Source organism: Microtus oregoni, unplaced genomic scaffold (assembly GCF_018167655.1).
Source record: "Microtus oregoni isolate MIOR12 unplaced genomic scaffold, Mior012 000005F_ref0000423, whole genome shotgun sequence".
In the NCBI taxonomy this organism is placed as follows: Eukaryota; Metazoa; Chordata; class Mammalia; order Rodentia; family Cricetidae; genus Microtus; species Microtus oregoni.
In genome coordinates, this window is record NW_024543064.1 from 14,279,292 (window position 1) to 14,293,942 (window position 14,651).

General features: G+C 50.3%; 1 protein-coding gene and 1 pseudogene across 7 annotated transcripts in view; both read right to left on the reverse strand.

Moving 5' to 3' along the window:
• Tmco4 (transmembrane and coiled-coil domains 4) overlaps positions 1-14,651 on the reverse strand; it is a 74,643-nt gene that overhangs the window by 44,345 nt on the left and 15,647 nt on the right. For all 7 annotated transcript variants that reach the window (XM_041653198.1, XM_041653197.1, XM_041653196.1 and 4 more), the window contains 2 exons: positions 11,775-11,949; positions 11,179-11,206 (listed from right to left, as the gene is read on the reverse strand). In XM_041653198.1, coding sequence (XP_041509132.1) covers positions 11,179-11,206; positions 11,775-11,949 — 203 coding nt within the window. The remainder of the gene's footprint in view (positions 1-11,178; positions 11,207-11,774; positions 11,950-14,651) is intronic.
• Positions 8,613-8,762, reverse strand: LOC121448981 (annotated as a pseudogene).

Here is a 14,651-nt window from a genome sequence, read left to right on the forward strand (position 1 = left end):
ACAATCTGATGTCCTCTTCAGGTCTGCAGGCATGTATACAGACAAAGCACCTGTATACATTAAAAAAATGGTAATGAAAATAACTTTATGGTCGGGGGTCACCACAACATGAGGAACTGTATTAAAGGATCGTAGCATTAGGAAGGTTGAGAACCGCTGGTCTAGAGACTTCTGGTTCTCCCAATCCAGCATCCAGGCCATCAGCTAAGGTCAGAGCCGTGTCTCCTAAGAACAGACTACTGGGTTTGAGCACTTTGCTCCACTTGGCATGACTACGGCCATTGGTCTACCACCTCCGGTTACCCTGCTGGCCCCATGTATTCCATTTGCCCCATGGTGGCCAAAGAGGTCCACGAAAACCTAGCAGATCATTTTCTATCCCAGTTTTAAAGTCTAACAGCTTCCGTGTCTTTAGAAAGAAACCAACACATCTTGTCGTGGCCTGCAAGACTGTCCATTCCCAGGCCCTGCCTGCCAGCTTCTCTCGCATCCTCTACTACCTGCAAGACTGTCCATTCCCAGGCCCTGCCTGCCAGCTTCTCTCGCATCCTCTACTACCTGCAAGACTGTCCATTCCCAGGCCCTGCCTGCCAGCTTCTCTCGCATCCTCTACTACCTGCAAGACTGTCCATTCCCAGGCCCTGCCTGCCAGCTTCTCTCGCATCCTCTACTACCTGCAAGACTGTCCATTCCCAGGCCCTGCCTGCCAGCTTCTCTCGCATCCTCTACTACCTGCAAGACTGTCCATTCCCAGGCCCTGCCTGCCAGCTTCTCTCGCATCCTCTACTACCTGCAAGACTGTCCATTCCCAGGCCCTGCCTGCCAGCTTCTCTCGCATCCTCTACTACCTGCAAGACTGTCCATTCCCAGGCCCTGCCTGCCAGCTTCTCTCGCATCCTCTACTACCTGCAAGACTGTCCATTCCCAGGCCCTGCCTGCCAGCTTCTCTTGCATCCTCTACTACCTGCAAGACTGTCCATTCCCAGGCCCTGCCTGCCAGCTTCTCTCGCATCCTCTACTACCAGTCTTTGCGTCAGGCATCAACCATCAGTCCAGCCCAGGAGCCAAGCATGCACTTTATACTTGCATGCTTGCTGTCTGGGCAGTACCGCCCCTGTGCACTGCCAGGTTGGTCCTTGTCCACCAGTCAAACTTCAACTTAAATACCAGCTCCCTGGAGAGGCCACTGGCTCCTCACCAGGAGCACCCAGCCTCAGCCATTCTGTTTCCCACAATTGTGCAGACTCTTGTCTGGCTCAGTTCATCAGAATGCCAGCCACACAGCTCAGGTTTCTCTGCCTGCTCCTGTCTGTCTATACCTGGCTTAGTAGGTGCACCCACTGACAGACCACAGTCCTCCTGGTCCACCAGATTCTCTGCTGTGTCCACAGCCCCACATGACACAAAAGACCTTTGCCATCTCTGTGAGATTTTTTTTTTTCAGGAGCTCAGAGTCTTTCCTTCCCAGAGGATATGGGGGGGCACTGGGCATAGAGCTCAACTGTCTAAGCCCCTCCCCCAAGCCTTTATTATGAGCCCAGCTCTGGCAATACTTAGAACATTCTGCCTGAGGTTTCTGCATAGCTCAGTTCCTTCTCGGGGGTCACCTCCTCTGGGAAGCCGTTGTGGATGCCACGCCATGGCCTCTGTTGCCTCAGCAACAGCAGTTCCTACTAACCACCATTTAGATGGGCAGTTTTGGAGCTAGGGATGCAGTTCAGTTGACAGAGTGCTTCCCTAACATGCGTGAAGTCCTGGCTTCCACCCTCAGCGGTGCATAAACCAGACCTGGTGGTACATGCCTATAATCCCAGCGCTTAGGAGGTAGAGGCAGGAGGATCATCTTGGGACCTTGTCTCAAGAAAACAAAAATATGTTGGTAGTTTTGATTGCCTACTTTTTTTTTCTGTCTGTCTCCTGTTATGAGATATTTGATTACACTGTGTGAAGCTATGTTACTGTAATTGGTTTAATAAAAAGTTGAACAGTCAATAGCTAGGCAGGATTTCCAGGCATGGAGAATGCTGGGAAGAAGGTGGAGACAGCAGGGATGAAGAGTAAGCAGCATGGACATTACAAAGTAAAGGTAACTAAGCCACATAAAAGAATATAGATTAAAAGTTATAAGATTAATTTAAGTTATAAGAGTTAGTTAAAAGGGCTGGAGAGATGGCTCAGAGGTTAAGAGCACTGACTGTTCTTCCAAAGGTCCTGAGTTCAATTCCTAGCAACCACATGGTGGCTCACAACCATCTGTAATGGGGTCTGGTGTCCTTTTCTGGCCTGCAGACATACATGGAAGGAATGCTGTATACATAATAAATAAATAAATATATTTTTTTAAAAAAAAGAATTAGTTAAAAATAAGCCTAAGTTGTTGGTTGAGCTTTCAGAATTACTAAATCTCTGTGTTGTCATTTGGGAGCTGCTAGAGGGACAGAGAAACCCTAGTGCTGTGGGATGTCTTTCTGTACACCGTGGATATGTGTTGCTCTCATTGGTTGCTAAACAAAGCTGCTTTGGCCTATGGCAAGGCAGGATAGAGCCAGGCGGGAAATCCAAGCAAAGATACAGGAGAAGAAGAGCAGAGTCTGGGAGATGCCATCCAACCGCCCAAGGAACAATATGCCAGCAGACCATTAATGCTCTCCGTTGCCCATTCTGGGCCACATTCTGAGCTATCCGTCTGTTCTACCCTGCTTTCACAAACCTTCTTCATTTCCCAAGGAGGCAGGCATAACTACACACACCATTGTTCAGAGGAAACAGCACTGGTTTGGTCACTGGTTCACTTGCCCAGGACCACTGGCTCCTTGGTAGAGAAGTGGACCATGCCCTTGATCCCAACTGTGGTGTGTGCCTGTGTGTGTGTCTGGGTGTGCATGAGCACGAGGACGGAACCCAGGGTCTCGGGCATGCTACCTCTGCCTTTGCTGAGAAGTAACCGGAGGCTATTGATTGAGTCTGGCCAGCACTGGAGGCACGCAGTACACAACCAAAGGCAGCCAGAATTGCTGTTTTGTTTTGTTTTGTTTAAAGGCAAAGACATACTGTAGCCCAGGCTGGTCTCAGATCCTCAGTCCTCTGGACCCTGCATCCTGAGTGCTGGATTACAGGCATGCACCACCTGGCTGTCCCTAGTATTACTCTTCATGTTGACATGCTCATCCTGACACCCGTCAGATGGTTCTGCACGGTGGAGAACAAGGCACAACAGTGTCCATCCTCAGGCCTGGAGGCAACACGGGAAGGGATGGATTGTGGGTGATGAATCCCACTACTTGGCTTTAAGCAATGTGGTCCCAGACAGGCTATCCTACCCTCTGTGCCATACTTTCCTCTTTTGTAAGATGGGGACAGCCATTGCACCTGTCTCCTGGAGGAATTGTGTGACTTCCACCAAAGAGTGCTTGGAAAGGAAGCCCTCAGCTGGGAGCCAGGCACCCAGCAGGCACAGGAACTGTTTGTTCCCAGGGCCTTGTGCAGGGCCCGTGCACACAGCAGCAGCTCAGAGCTTATTTTGCTGAATAGAGGAAGCAGGATGTTGCAAAATTAACCATCAATTGCCCAAAACTCAAGGACACGGCCAGGGAACTTAGCAACTTGGTCACAGGAGGGACATTTCTGCCAGGCCAGCCTCATTTCACAAAGCCCTGATCATTCGGGGACAGGAACGCAATCCCTCCAGAAAGACTTCTCACAGAAAGCAGAGTCAGCTGTGAGGCACACACGGCTACAGCTCACGTGCGTGCACGTGCAGGGGAACCTGGCTTTCTGTTGACCTACGACAGGCACAAAGAGAGCAGAGGGCAAAACTCAGGGTTCAGTTGCTCTGGCTCTGATTTCAGAGTTCACACCGAGCTTCGTGCTGCCTGAAATGGAATTCTGAAATGGAACCCTGGGCGACCTGCTTAACCTCTGCGGCATTGATTTCCTCCCTGGAAGCGGGGGCAATTATACAGGTTTTCAGTAGCTGATGTAAAGTTACACACTATGCAATAACTCACAATCAATACCAAGGGCCCAAAGAGCAACTTCAATGGCTTGTAAGGGTTACCGAGTGCAAACAAACAGGTCGCAACTGTGATAGCAACGTTTTGATTTTGCACCAACATTTGTGTGCGGGTGGATGCATAACCACATATTAAGGTCAGAGATAGGCGTTGGCTGTCTTCCTCGGTTGTCCTCTCATGGGACCTAAAGCTCGCTGATTCAGCTACGCAGGCCGGCTGGCCAGTGAGCAACAGTGATCTATCTGCCTGTGTCCATATCCGCAATGCCCAGTTTAGAGGATTGCTGCCATGCTTGGCTTTTACACGGTGCCAAGGATCCGACCTCAGATCCTCACGCTATGTAGCAAGCATTTTACTGACTGAGCTGTCTCCCCAGCCTCAGACACCAGTGATTGTCACAACATGAGATAGGCTATTGAAATCTAATGGTTAGAGGCCAGGGAGGCCACTTGATGTCCTACAGCGGGCAGGATGCCCTGCCACACAGGATCCTCTGCTCCAAACATCCCCAGAACCCGTGGGATGAGAGCGGCCAACTCTCGTCTGGTTACCTGTACTACATGACTAACTTTTATAGTTACGTGGGCAAACAGCCTTGTGGGGTGCTACAGAATATGATCAGCAGCCCACCCAGTAGCCAATATGGCATTACTCTGTAACAATCATCCCCAGACTATCAATAAAGGTCAGTTTTCCAGCAACTTTTAAGAAATGTGGATTCCACGATTATTCATCCTGCCCCATACAGGGAGAAATCCAGCCTCCCTGCTGGGCAACCCCAGCCAGCCTCTGGAGAACAGTGTTCAGAGGAAATGACAGCTCTGATCTAAGTTTGTTCTCTGAAGACTATCATTTTTCTTCTTCTATCCCTCTCCTCTTTTTCTCCCATCCATCCATCCATCCATCCATCCATCCACTCATCCATCCATCCATTCATCCATCAATCCATCCATCCATCCATCCACTCATCCACCCATCCATATGTATATAATTCCTGCCTCCCTACCTGCTCTCATCCATCCATCTATCCACACGGGCACCCACCTATCCACTCATCCACACCCCATCTATTCTTCCATCCATCATTCACCCATCCTCCATCCTTTGTAAGGGTGCTGGTAAATGGTGGGGTTTCTCAAAACAAACACAAAAGGCAGTACTAGCTGAGACTCTGCATTCAGTGGAGAGGCGATGGGGGAAAGCGCTGGTCCAGGAAGCCTGGTTTTGATTCCTAGTCTACCATTACTATGTTTCCTGAGAAGGTCCCTTTCCTTTCTTGGCTTTGGTCTCTCCTGTCAAAATGCGATCACCCAAATTAGCCTTGTCGGGTGAGTCTCAGGTCTGCAAACTGAGGCAAGTGTCCAGAGTGCTTCCCTGGGGGCCAGAGAGTCAGGTGGCTGCGTGGGCCCTTAGATCCATGCTCGGTCCAGAGCAGTGGCTCAGCATAGAGTAGCTATGTCGTCATTGAGATTGTACTCTCAGGTCTGGGTTGACTATAGCCATCAGAAAGCAGGGGTTGGAAACTTAACCCCAATGCATGTGTTAAGAGGTGAAATCTTTAAGAGAAGACTAAGTCAGGAGGGATCAACGCTGGCATCGCCAGAGCGGGTCCCAACCCATCCTGCTTTCTCTTCTCTCATTCTTGCTCCCCTTGTTCTTCCATTTTCTGCCTCGAGACACTTCAACATGAAGGCTCTTGCCAGATGCAGGTCCCTTGATATTGGACCCGGCTTCTAGAACTGTAAGAATTTCATCTTTGTTCCCTGCGAGTTACTCAGTCTCAGGCATTTTGTGACAGCTCAACCAGTTTAAAGACCCAGAACTAGAAGTTTGCTCACTGATAAGACACTTGCTATGCAACTGTGACGTCCTAAGGCTCTGATTCCCCCGAGTCCAGTAAAGCAGGACACAATGGTGAGATGCGAGGGGAGGACAGGATCTCCACAAGCTCCTGGGCCAGCTAGCCTGGTGGATGCCAGAGGAAGCAACAAAGGGTCTGTCTCAAACAAGGTGAAAGGTGAGGCCTGACACCGGAGGCTGACCTCTTACCTCCTCCCGTGCACTACAACAAGTCCACTCCTGCAGCATGCCCCGCCCCACAACTGATAACGTAAAGAACCAAAAGTATTCTCTGGGCCAGGGCCTGGAGGAGTCTACTGGGATCAAAGAACCAGCAGCTATTGATGGCACTGTGGATCTTCTGGGCCCAGACTAGGCATTTCTGGCAAAGTTCTGGGGGCCGCTGGTGCTGATGCTGGCACTGGTATTGCAGGGGGGGGGTGTCTATGGGCCATAGTGGGAACAGCAGGCTTAGAGATCTTTTCTAACAACCCAGAATTCTTATTGTCCTCACAAGCAGCAGCCTCCATGAGGGGGGACCTCCAAGCTCTGCCATCCGGTTGGGCAGTGACTGTACCACACAAACCCTCCTTAGCAACTAAGCAAGAGAAGGCAGTCTCCACAGTCCACGTGTGACCAGAGGAAGCCCCAGCTCCCTGCTCTTCAAGGGTCTCTAAACAAAATCTTGCAAACTCAGCATCTCCAAGAGAGGTACCAGGTACCAGACATCCAGAATCCCAGAGCTGAGGCAGCATGCCAGGACCCTCTCTTTTCCACGGCCATATCTGTCTGCTTGCCAGCGGCCTTCTCCAGGCTCTCTCTGCTGCTTGGGTGAAACTGTGGGCACCATACTGGTCCAGCTCCCCAGCCTGGTCACCTAGCCTCTTGATGGCCCGAGCCCACCCGCATCTTACACCTCACTGTCTGCCAGTCCTGGGATTCCTTGCCCATTCCTGCCCTTGAGCTGTTGTGCTTCCTACCCCTCCTCTGAGTTTTCCAGGTGGCGTTGTGAGCAGGGTTTCACACAGCCCAGGTTGGCACTGACCTCCTGATCCCCGTGAGTCTACCTCCCACCTTTTGTGAATAAGATGTGCCATTATGTCCGGCATTAATCACTTTGCTGGGGAGTTTCTCATTAATTTGTCCCCCCTTTCCCACTGGTTAACAGAATAAGCACCCAAGGTTTGGGGACTAAAAGCTCAGATTAGGAAATAGGCAATATCCATGAGTTGGCGGAAGATGGCGGACAGCAGCCATGGGGACAGCAGGTGCCTGAGAGGCAGCCATGGCTGCTTAGCGGTTGAACAGTGTGTCATTAAGATGTACCTGAGATGGAAAGTGTTTTATGTCAGAAAAAAAAATTCTTCTTCAGATATCAAAATAAAGCCCCCGAGATGAGGTTGTCCTGACGAGGTGTTGTCCTTCCATGACAATAGAGGTAAGGTACCCAGAGGAGAGATAGTGAGAAGGCAAAGTCCTTGGGAAGGCCAGGTAGGGTTCGGGACCCAGGCCAAGGTGCTCTGAGAGCAAAGAGAAACTGAGAGAGACATGAAGGATCCTCCGGAGGAAGCGCCACCCAGATGTCTGTGGTTCAGATGCCTGGCTTCTCAGAGGGTGCAGAGAAGTCAGGAGGCCAGCAACACTTTGTCATGGGAAACCAATATAGGTAGAATCTGGCCTTGCTGCTCATCGAGTAACTCCGGAAGAGAAAATGGTTGAACGTGCCTGAACCGCCTTCCTCCACAAAGAGGGTGGCAGATCTATCTCCTCAACTTACAGGAATTTGCTAAGTGTCAGGCGCTGAGCTCGACCTACTGGAAGCTTCCGAGTAGCGAGGAAGTTGTTACCAAGAGGCACATAAGGAAGTGCAAAGTTACTTTTGTCGTCCACACTGAGAGGCCCAAATGTTTTCCCATGTGAGGTAGCTCAACTGCTTTGTTAGTCGAACTGGATTAGGTATCACTGTGAGACTGTCTCCGACAAACTTTAACTGGGGAGAGTAGACCAGCCCAGTGAGCATCCACCTTTCCCTGCTTCCTGACTGCAGCTGTCATGTGACCTTGTTGAGTGCTCCTCCCACTATAGCCAGAATAGCTTTTGTCACAATGCCACTGATGGACTGCACCCTGAAACTATAAGCCAAAATAGTTAGGTCTCAAACCTGGGACAAATGGCTGAGGTGCCTATTTGATATATCAAAGTGTACCTGGCCACCAGGTTCCCCCACCATCCCTTGGTCCCTGTCTGCTTGGGTACGGCCTTTTTTGTCTACCCTTTACTCTCCTCGTTTTCCCCTCCCCTCCCCTCCCCTCCCCTCCCCTCCCCTCCCCTCCCCTCCCCTCCTCTCCCCTCCCGTAGCCCAGTCAAGGTCACGTTCACTCCGGACTCTCCCAAACGTCCCTGCCTCTGCTCTCTTTTATCTACAACAAATGCCTACCCCAGCACACCTAGGAGCAGACCTGTTCTTCCTTGTCTTTTTTTTCATTCCCAAAATAATCCCTTCATTCCTTGAGCTGGTGGGTTTCTCAGAATGTCTTTATGTGGGTGGCAGTTTTGACTGCATGCGTGTCTGTGTACCATATGCGTGCAGTTCCCAAGGAGGCCAGAGATGTGCTGGAATTCCTGGGACCGGCATTCTAAGTGGTTGTGAGCCACCACATGGGTACTGAGAACTGAACCCAGGGCATCTGGAAGAGCAGCTGGCACTCTTAACCACTAAGCCATCTCTCCGGCTCCAATACTCTATTTTAAACTAAAACACAGGGAAAAGCAGTCCCCCATAGTAATAACTCATGCAGTTGAATTTCCCACAGCTGGGGAGACCCCAGGAGTCCAAACACCTGCAAAGCGATGGGTGAGCCTCACCCTGGGAAATCCCTTTCTTGGGTGTCTCTCCCACCAGGAGAGTACCCTTAGGTTGTTTCTGTTCAGGTTCTTTGCCATAGCAATAAGAATACAATGGATGGAAGAAATGCATATTGATAAGGAAGGCTATCCTTGTACCTCACAATATGGCTCATGGGCCTTTGGGTAGCTTTCCAGGACCAGGAGAATCTGAACTGCAGGCTAGAGAACTCTAGAACGCCATAAGCTGGGTGTAATGGGCCATTCTGGAGAGTCTGAAGATCTCATCTACCGAAGGCTCCAACTTGGGAAAATGCAATTTTATTTGAAAAAAAAAAAAAAAAGCCCAAACTGAATGTCAAGAGGCTTTCTCAGCTTGAACTCAACTTCCTAGAAGTGACTTTCCGGGTTCAGGCACTAGGTGTACGGAGGAGCTGACAGCTGTTTTAGCAGCTGGGTAGCTTCAGGTTGCTGACACAAGTTAAAGTCATCCGAGAGGAGGGAACCTCATGAAGGAAATGCCTCCATAATATTGAGCGGTAGGGCATTTTCTTAGTGATTGGTGGGGTGATGCTACCCCTGGGCTGGTGGTCCTGGTTTCTACAAGAAATCAAGCTGAACAAGCCAGTAAGCAGCACCCCTCCATCGCCTCTGCACCAGCTCCTGCCTCTAGGTTCCTGGTCTGTGTGAGTTCCTGTTCTGACTTCCTTCAACGATGAATTACAATGTGGAAGTATAAGCAAAACAAACCCGTTCCTCCCCAGTTGGAGCACAGTGCCTCATCAAGGCCATAGAAACCCAACAGTAGGTGTGTGCACATTGCCCGAGGCTCATGGAAGCTTGCACTCAAGCACCAGAAAGCTGAGCGCTCTAGGGGATTTGTGGCAGTTAGATCCCCTGGGAGAGGTTCTGAGACACCACTGGTGGAGCCGTGATGGTGAACCCTAAAATCCAACAGAGACCCAAAGAAGGGTGGAGAAGACCAAGACCACAGGACGTATGCCAAGGAAAGCTGGAATTCACAGTGAAGTGTAGCCAGCAGAGATCTCTGCTGCAGGTGAGAACGGGAGAGGTGCAGTTGCTGAAGCTCGCTGGAGCACAGGAGTTACCTGAGGAGGGACCACCGAGAGCTCTGGGATGTCACATATGGGGTGACAGGATATGTTCTTTGTCCTCTGGGCTTTGGTCCGGATTGGGCCCATTCTATCCTTTCTCTGCCCCCATTCCTTCCTTGGAATGGGAACGCTTACTCTGTGCCTTTGTATACTGGGAGTATATAACTTTTTATTTTCCTTCTGAGACAGGGTTTCTATGTATCCCTACTGTCCTGGAACTCACTCCATGGACCAGGCTGGACTTGAACTCAGAGATTCACTGCCTCTGCTGGGATTAAAGGTGTGAGCCACCACCATAACTTATTGTGGTTTTTACAGAGATTTATAGTTAAAATCACCTTGAGCATCAGAAAGGACTCCGGGCTTTTGAGCGCTGTCAGAACTGATAAAATGAACTAAATACACGGTGCATCATGAGACAGCCACAGACGTTGGCATCACAAGTAGAATGTCATCACTAAAAATTACATGTGGGGTTATCACATTGAGGAGGGGTGGTATTGGGAGGGTTAGTCGTTACTGCATAACCTCCGAGCATGTCTGTGAGGGTGTTTCCAGAAGGTTTAACGGAGGAAGGAAAGTCACCCCGAGTGGGCAGCCCATGGCTGCCGGCTTGGACTGAATAAAAAGAACAGACAGGGAGTCGGCATTGACTGTGGATGGAATGGAAGCTGCTACCTCCGTCTCCTGCTCCCATGTCTTCCCCACCGTGGTGGGCTGTGCCCTCAGACTGTGAGCCAAAATCAACCCCACCATGCGCCATCTGTAAGTTGCTTTTGTCAGACGTTCTGTCTCCAGGGCAGGTGAGGGCTGAGTGGAAGGAGGTAAGGGCAGAGCCAGTGGGTGGACCAAGGACGGTAAGTCATGATACCCAGCCTGAAGAATGTACAAAAGGGTGAGGGGAGGGTTGTGTGCAAAGACTCCAAGGTGCAAAGAGCATCAGACACCCAGGGAGCTACAAGGAGCCACAGCTGGTACAGGCCACCCTTGGGGCTGGGACTTGACTATATTGACTGGGGAGGCACGAGAGAGGATGAGAAGCCCACCAGGGCTTCGGGGCCATATGGAATGTGCTGGAAGCCCTTGATGGGTATGAGGCAGGGAGACAAGGGTAGCCAGGCAGTCCTCTGGAATATCATTGAGATATAAGCGGAGAGGGTGGCTGGAGGAGACCCCAGCTGTCACCGAGGTGGCCCCAGGATGCTGAGTGGTGAGGAAGGGACAGACTTGAGGGTTATGAGGTAGAAATGAAATATGCCCCGTCAATATCACACAGTGCTCATCAAAAACACACTTGGGGGAACACAGGTGTGGTGTGGTCACCGGCCGCCCTGCACCCAGCTCACGAAGGCAGCAAATCCACTTACCGTCCTTGAGTGAGAAGCTCAGAAGGTCCTGTGGGGAAAGGAGACAGTTATCAGTGAAGTGCTGACAGCCCACCACCCAGTTCAATACCCATCGTCCTATATTACAGTGATGATCACAGCTGATGTTGAATTTTCATGGCGGAAACCATCACTATGCATTTAACGCTCAGAGTACTTAAAATGAGATCTCGCCTTTACAGACATTGAGACATTTAATTCTCAAACAACCTCCTGGGGCAGGTGACACAGGCTGAGTGTGCCCCATGTTCAAAGTACATACAACCAGAAGTGCTTTCAAGACTTCCAGTTGGGAGGGGGGGGCTAGAATATTTTTTTAAGGTTTTTAAAATTTTATTTTATGTGTATGGGTGTTTGATAGTGGTTGTGTGTTTCCCCTTTTTGAGGTTTGCTAGTGGGATGTTATCTGTTTCCTGTATTTTCTGGGTATGGTTAGCTTCCTTGTTAGTTCCCTTCTAGTGGTATGCATGTATGTGTAGCACATGTGTGCAGTGCCCACGGGGCCCAGAAGAGGGCGTCAGGGCCTCTGGAGCTGGAGTTGTAGATGGTTGTGAGCTGCCACCCAGGGACCAGCGCACCTGAGTGATTGCTGAGGGGTCTCCTTTCAGGATGGGGTCCTGCAGTAGAGTCTGAGCAAAGATGTTGGCTCCTTCACCTCCCAGGCCGCTGGCGAAGGCGGTCATGGTTGGTAGGACGACTTCGGACAAATGCAGCCATTTCACCAGGTCCTTCACAAATTCTGTGCAGAAGGAGCTATAAGGAGATGTAGTTAGAGCCCAGCCCTCTGGGGAACATGGCCTGGAGGGGCCCATGGTGGATGGACAGGGCCACATAAGTCAGCCTGTGACTAGGGTCCAGAAGCACAGAGATGGTCCAGACAGAATCTCAGGCAATGCAGCTCTGTGTCTCAGAGTCCTTAACTCTTAACTGTAAAATAGGTTCAAGAGGCCAGTTTCACAGAGTAGAACACAGCAAGCAGAAAATGCCTGAGCGATGTTAGTCAGCATTGTAACTGATAGACAGGTGTCCGGGGGAGACAACAGAGAGAAGGGTGAGAGTTGGACCATGACGTGTGGCCTTCTTGGGAAATCCTCAGAGTCCCCACTTAACCTTTCGTATTTTCTAAGGCTGTAAAATGTGGGTGACATCGGGACCCACCCCAGGAATTAAACAAGAAGATAAAATTTCAGGAGCAGCGTGTGGCATCTGCACACCTGCAGTAAATGTTATCTCCTGTGATGGCCTCGTGATAGATAAGGCACTTCCCTCTGGGTCATCCCGGGAGGGGCAGGTGGCTGGTGTGGACAGGATGTTTCCAGGAATATGAGTAAGTAGCTGACTAGAGCAGTCAATGTAAAAGATGAATGGCTAAGGGCCAAGGGAGTAGTCTAGCTTGCCGCCTGCCCAGGAAGGCTTGGGCCCAAAGAACTATCTTGTCACAGGAGCACAAGTTTAAAGAGCAGAGCCACTGGCGCTGCCCCCAGCTGTGTGATCCTGGCATCAGTTACTCCATCCCTCTATGCCTCAGAGTTTTAATATACAAAATAGTTGTGACAACGAGAAAACCTAGTTCACAGGGTCGCTGGAAAGATCAACAGAATTGGTTATCTGTCCACATGGGAGGCACTACTGACCGACATAGTTCTACAATGGCTGCTGTAGTTCCGCTTGCCCTTGCTGTGATAAAATATCCCGATGAAAAGCAGCTTCAGGAAGAGAAGGTTTATCTGGCTTGTGATTCCAGGTTACAGTCCATCATGGCGCGGAAGTCAAGACAGGAACTTAAAACATCGCATATACGGTCATAAGCAGAGATGGACCGAGTCCATGGATCCTTCCTGTTAGCTGCTCTCAGCTAGCTCTCTCCTCTCACACCGTTCAGAACCCCCTGCAGAGGGAATGGTGCTGCCCACAGTGGACTGGCCTCTTCCTACAGCAATGAACCATGAGACAGTCCTCCACAGACAGCCGTAAGTCACCGACATCTAGACAGTTCTTCATGAAGACTTTTCTAGGTGATTATAGGCATTGTCATGTTGACAGAACTAAACAGCACAACCGTCGAGTGGAAGTGTGTGTATGCGTGTGTGTGTGTGTGTGTGTGTGCGTGTGTTGCCACATAGCAAGTGAAAAGTTCAGTTGTATGTCAGATGGGCAGGGCCTTGGTAAACAGGGCCTTGGCAATTACTGTGACTCTGGTTGATAGGGCGGACGTACACAGAAATAAGGCAATGACGGGCTGGGAATTTAGCTCAGTGGTGAAGGGCAAGCACAGTGTGCACCAGGCCTCAGGTTCCATCCCCAGCACGACAGCAAGAGCAAAGGCAGCAACGCTCGTCACACAGCTAAGTCTGCCTGCGCTGTCTTTCCATACAGAGACTTGAATTCCTACCACAGCCCCAGGAGGTCAGGAAGGTCTTGTGTCAACCTCTGTCCCCCCAGATATGGCAACCTAGATCCAGACATGTCTCAGACATTCATCTTGTACCCCCACTGCTGTGCTTACCTGCCATGGAGCCAGCCCCTCTCTAGCAACTCTGTCACCTAGGGTCATCATGTGCTGGTCACTCCCTTTCTTACAGGTAGGGCACCTGGCTTTGGGGTTCAAGCTCACCAGGGTCCCAAAGGGGAACACAGGCAAGGCTTCCTTATTCTTTCTCTAAAGTTCTTCCCCTCATGAAATACAAACTATAGCATTCAGGAATCTGCCCCCAGCCTGCTTTTATGAATAAAGTTTTATTGACACACAGCCATGCTCTTGGGGCTACAAACAGGCTACAAGACTGAGGTTGAATAACTGACACAGCCACAGCCTGAGAAGCAAAAATACCTGAGCCTTGGCAAAAGGAGTTTTGCAGAACTTTGTATACCCAACCAGTTTTGACTTTTTTTGAGATGTGGTCTCAGCATATAGCCCAGGTTGGCCTTGAACATGTGATTTCTCCTGCCCGAGAGTATGCAGCAGGATAGAGGTATGAGCCTGGAGCTGCTGCACCTGTCTCTATACTGCTTCTTTGGTTTTATTTTGGTCTTTTTTCTTTCATTTGTCTTTCTTTTCCTGTGGTGCAGGGACTGCGCCGCACGCATTCTGGGCAGGCACTCCACCGCTGAGCTTCCTCCCTGCCCGCCTGGCTGTATATTGTGAATAAATTGAATCAATTGTATGGAGCAGCATCTGGGACACTCAGAGGACAGATAAGAAATAAATATTCAAGACGCTTGCTTTGATGTCTCAGGAGGACCAAAAAAAAAAAAACCGGCCACTGAATGTTTTCTCAAGATAACGGGGAGCCCAGCAGCCTGTCGGGGCTTCAGAAAGGCAGAGAGTTCAAAAAAAATGTGCTCTGCCTTAAAATTCAGAGGAGCAGCAACTTGGCATACAGCATGGGAAACAGTGGGGGAACTGGGGAGCCCAGGGAGAATGCTGGGGGTCATGGGAACAGAATTCATACCCC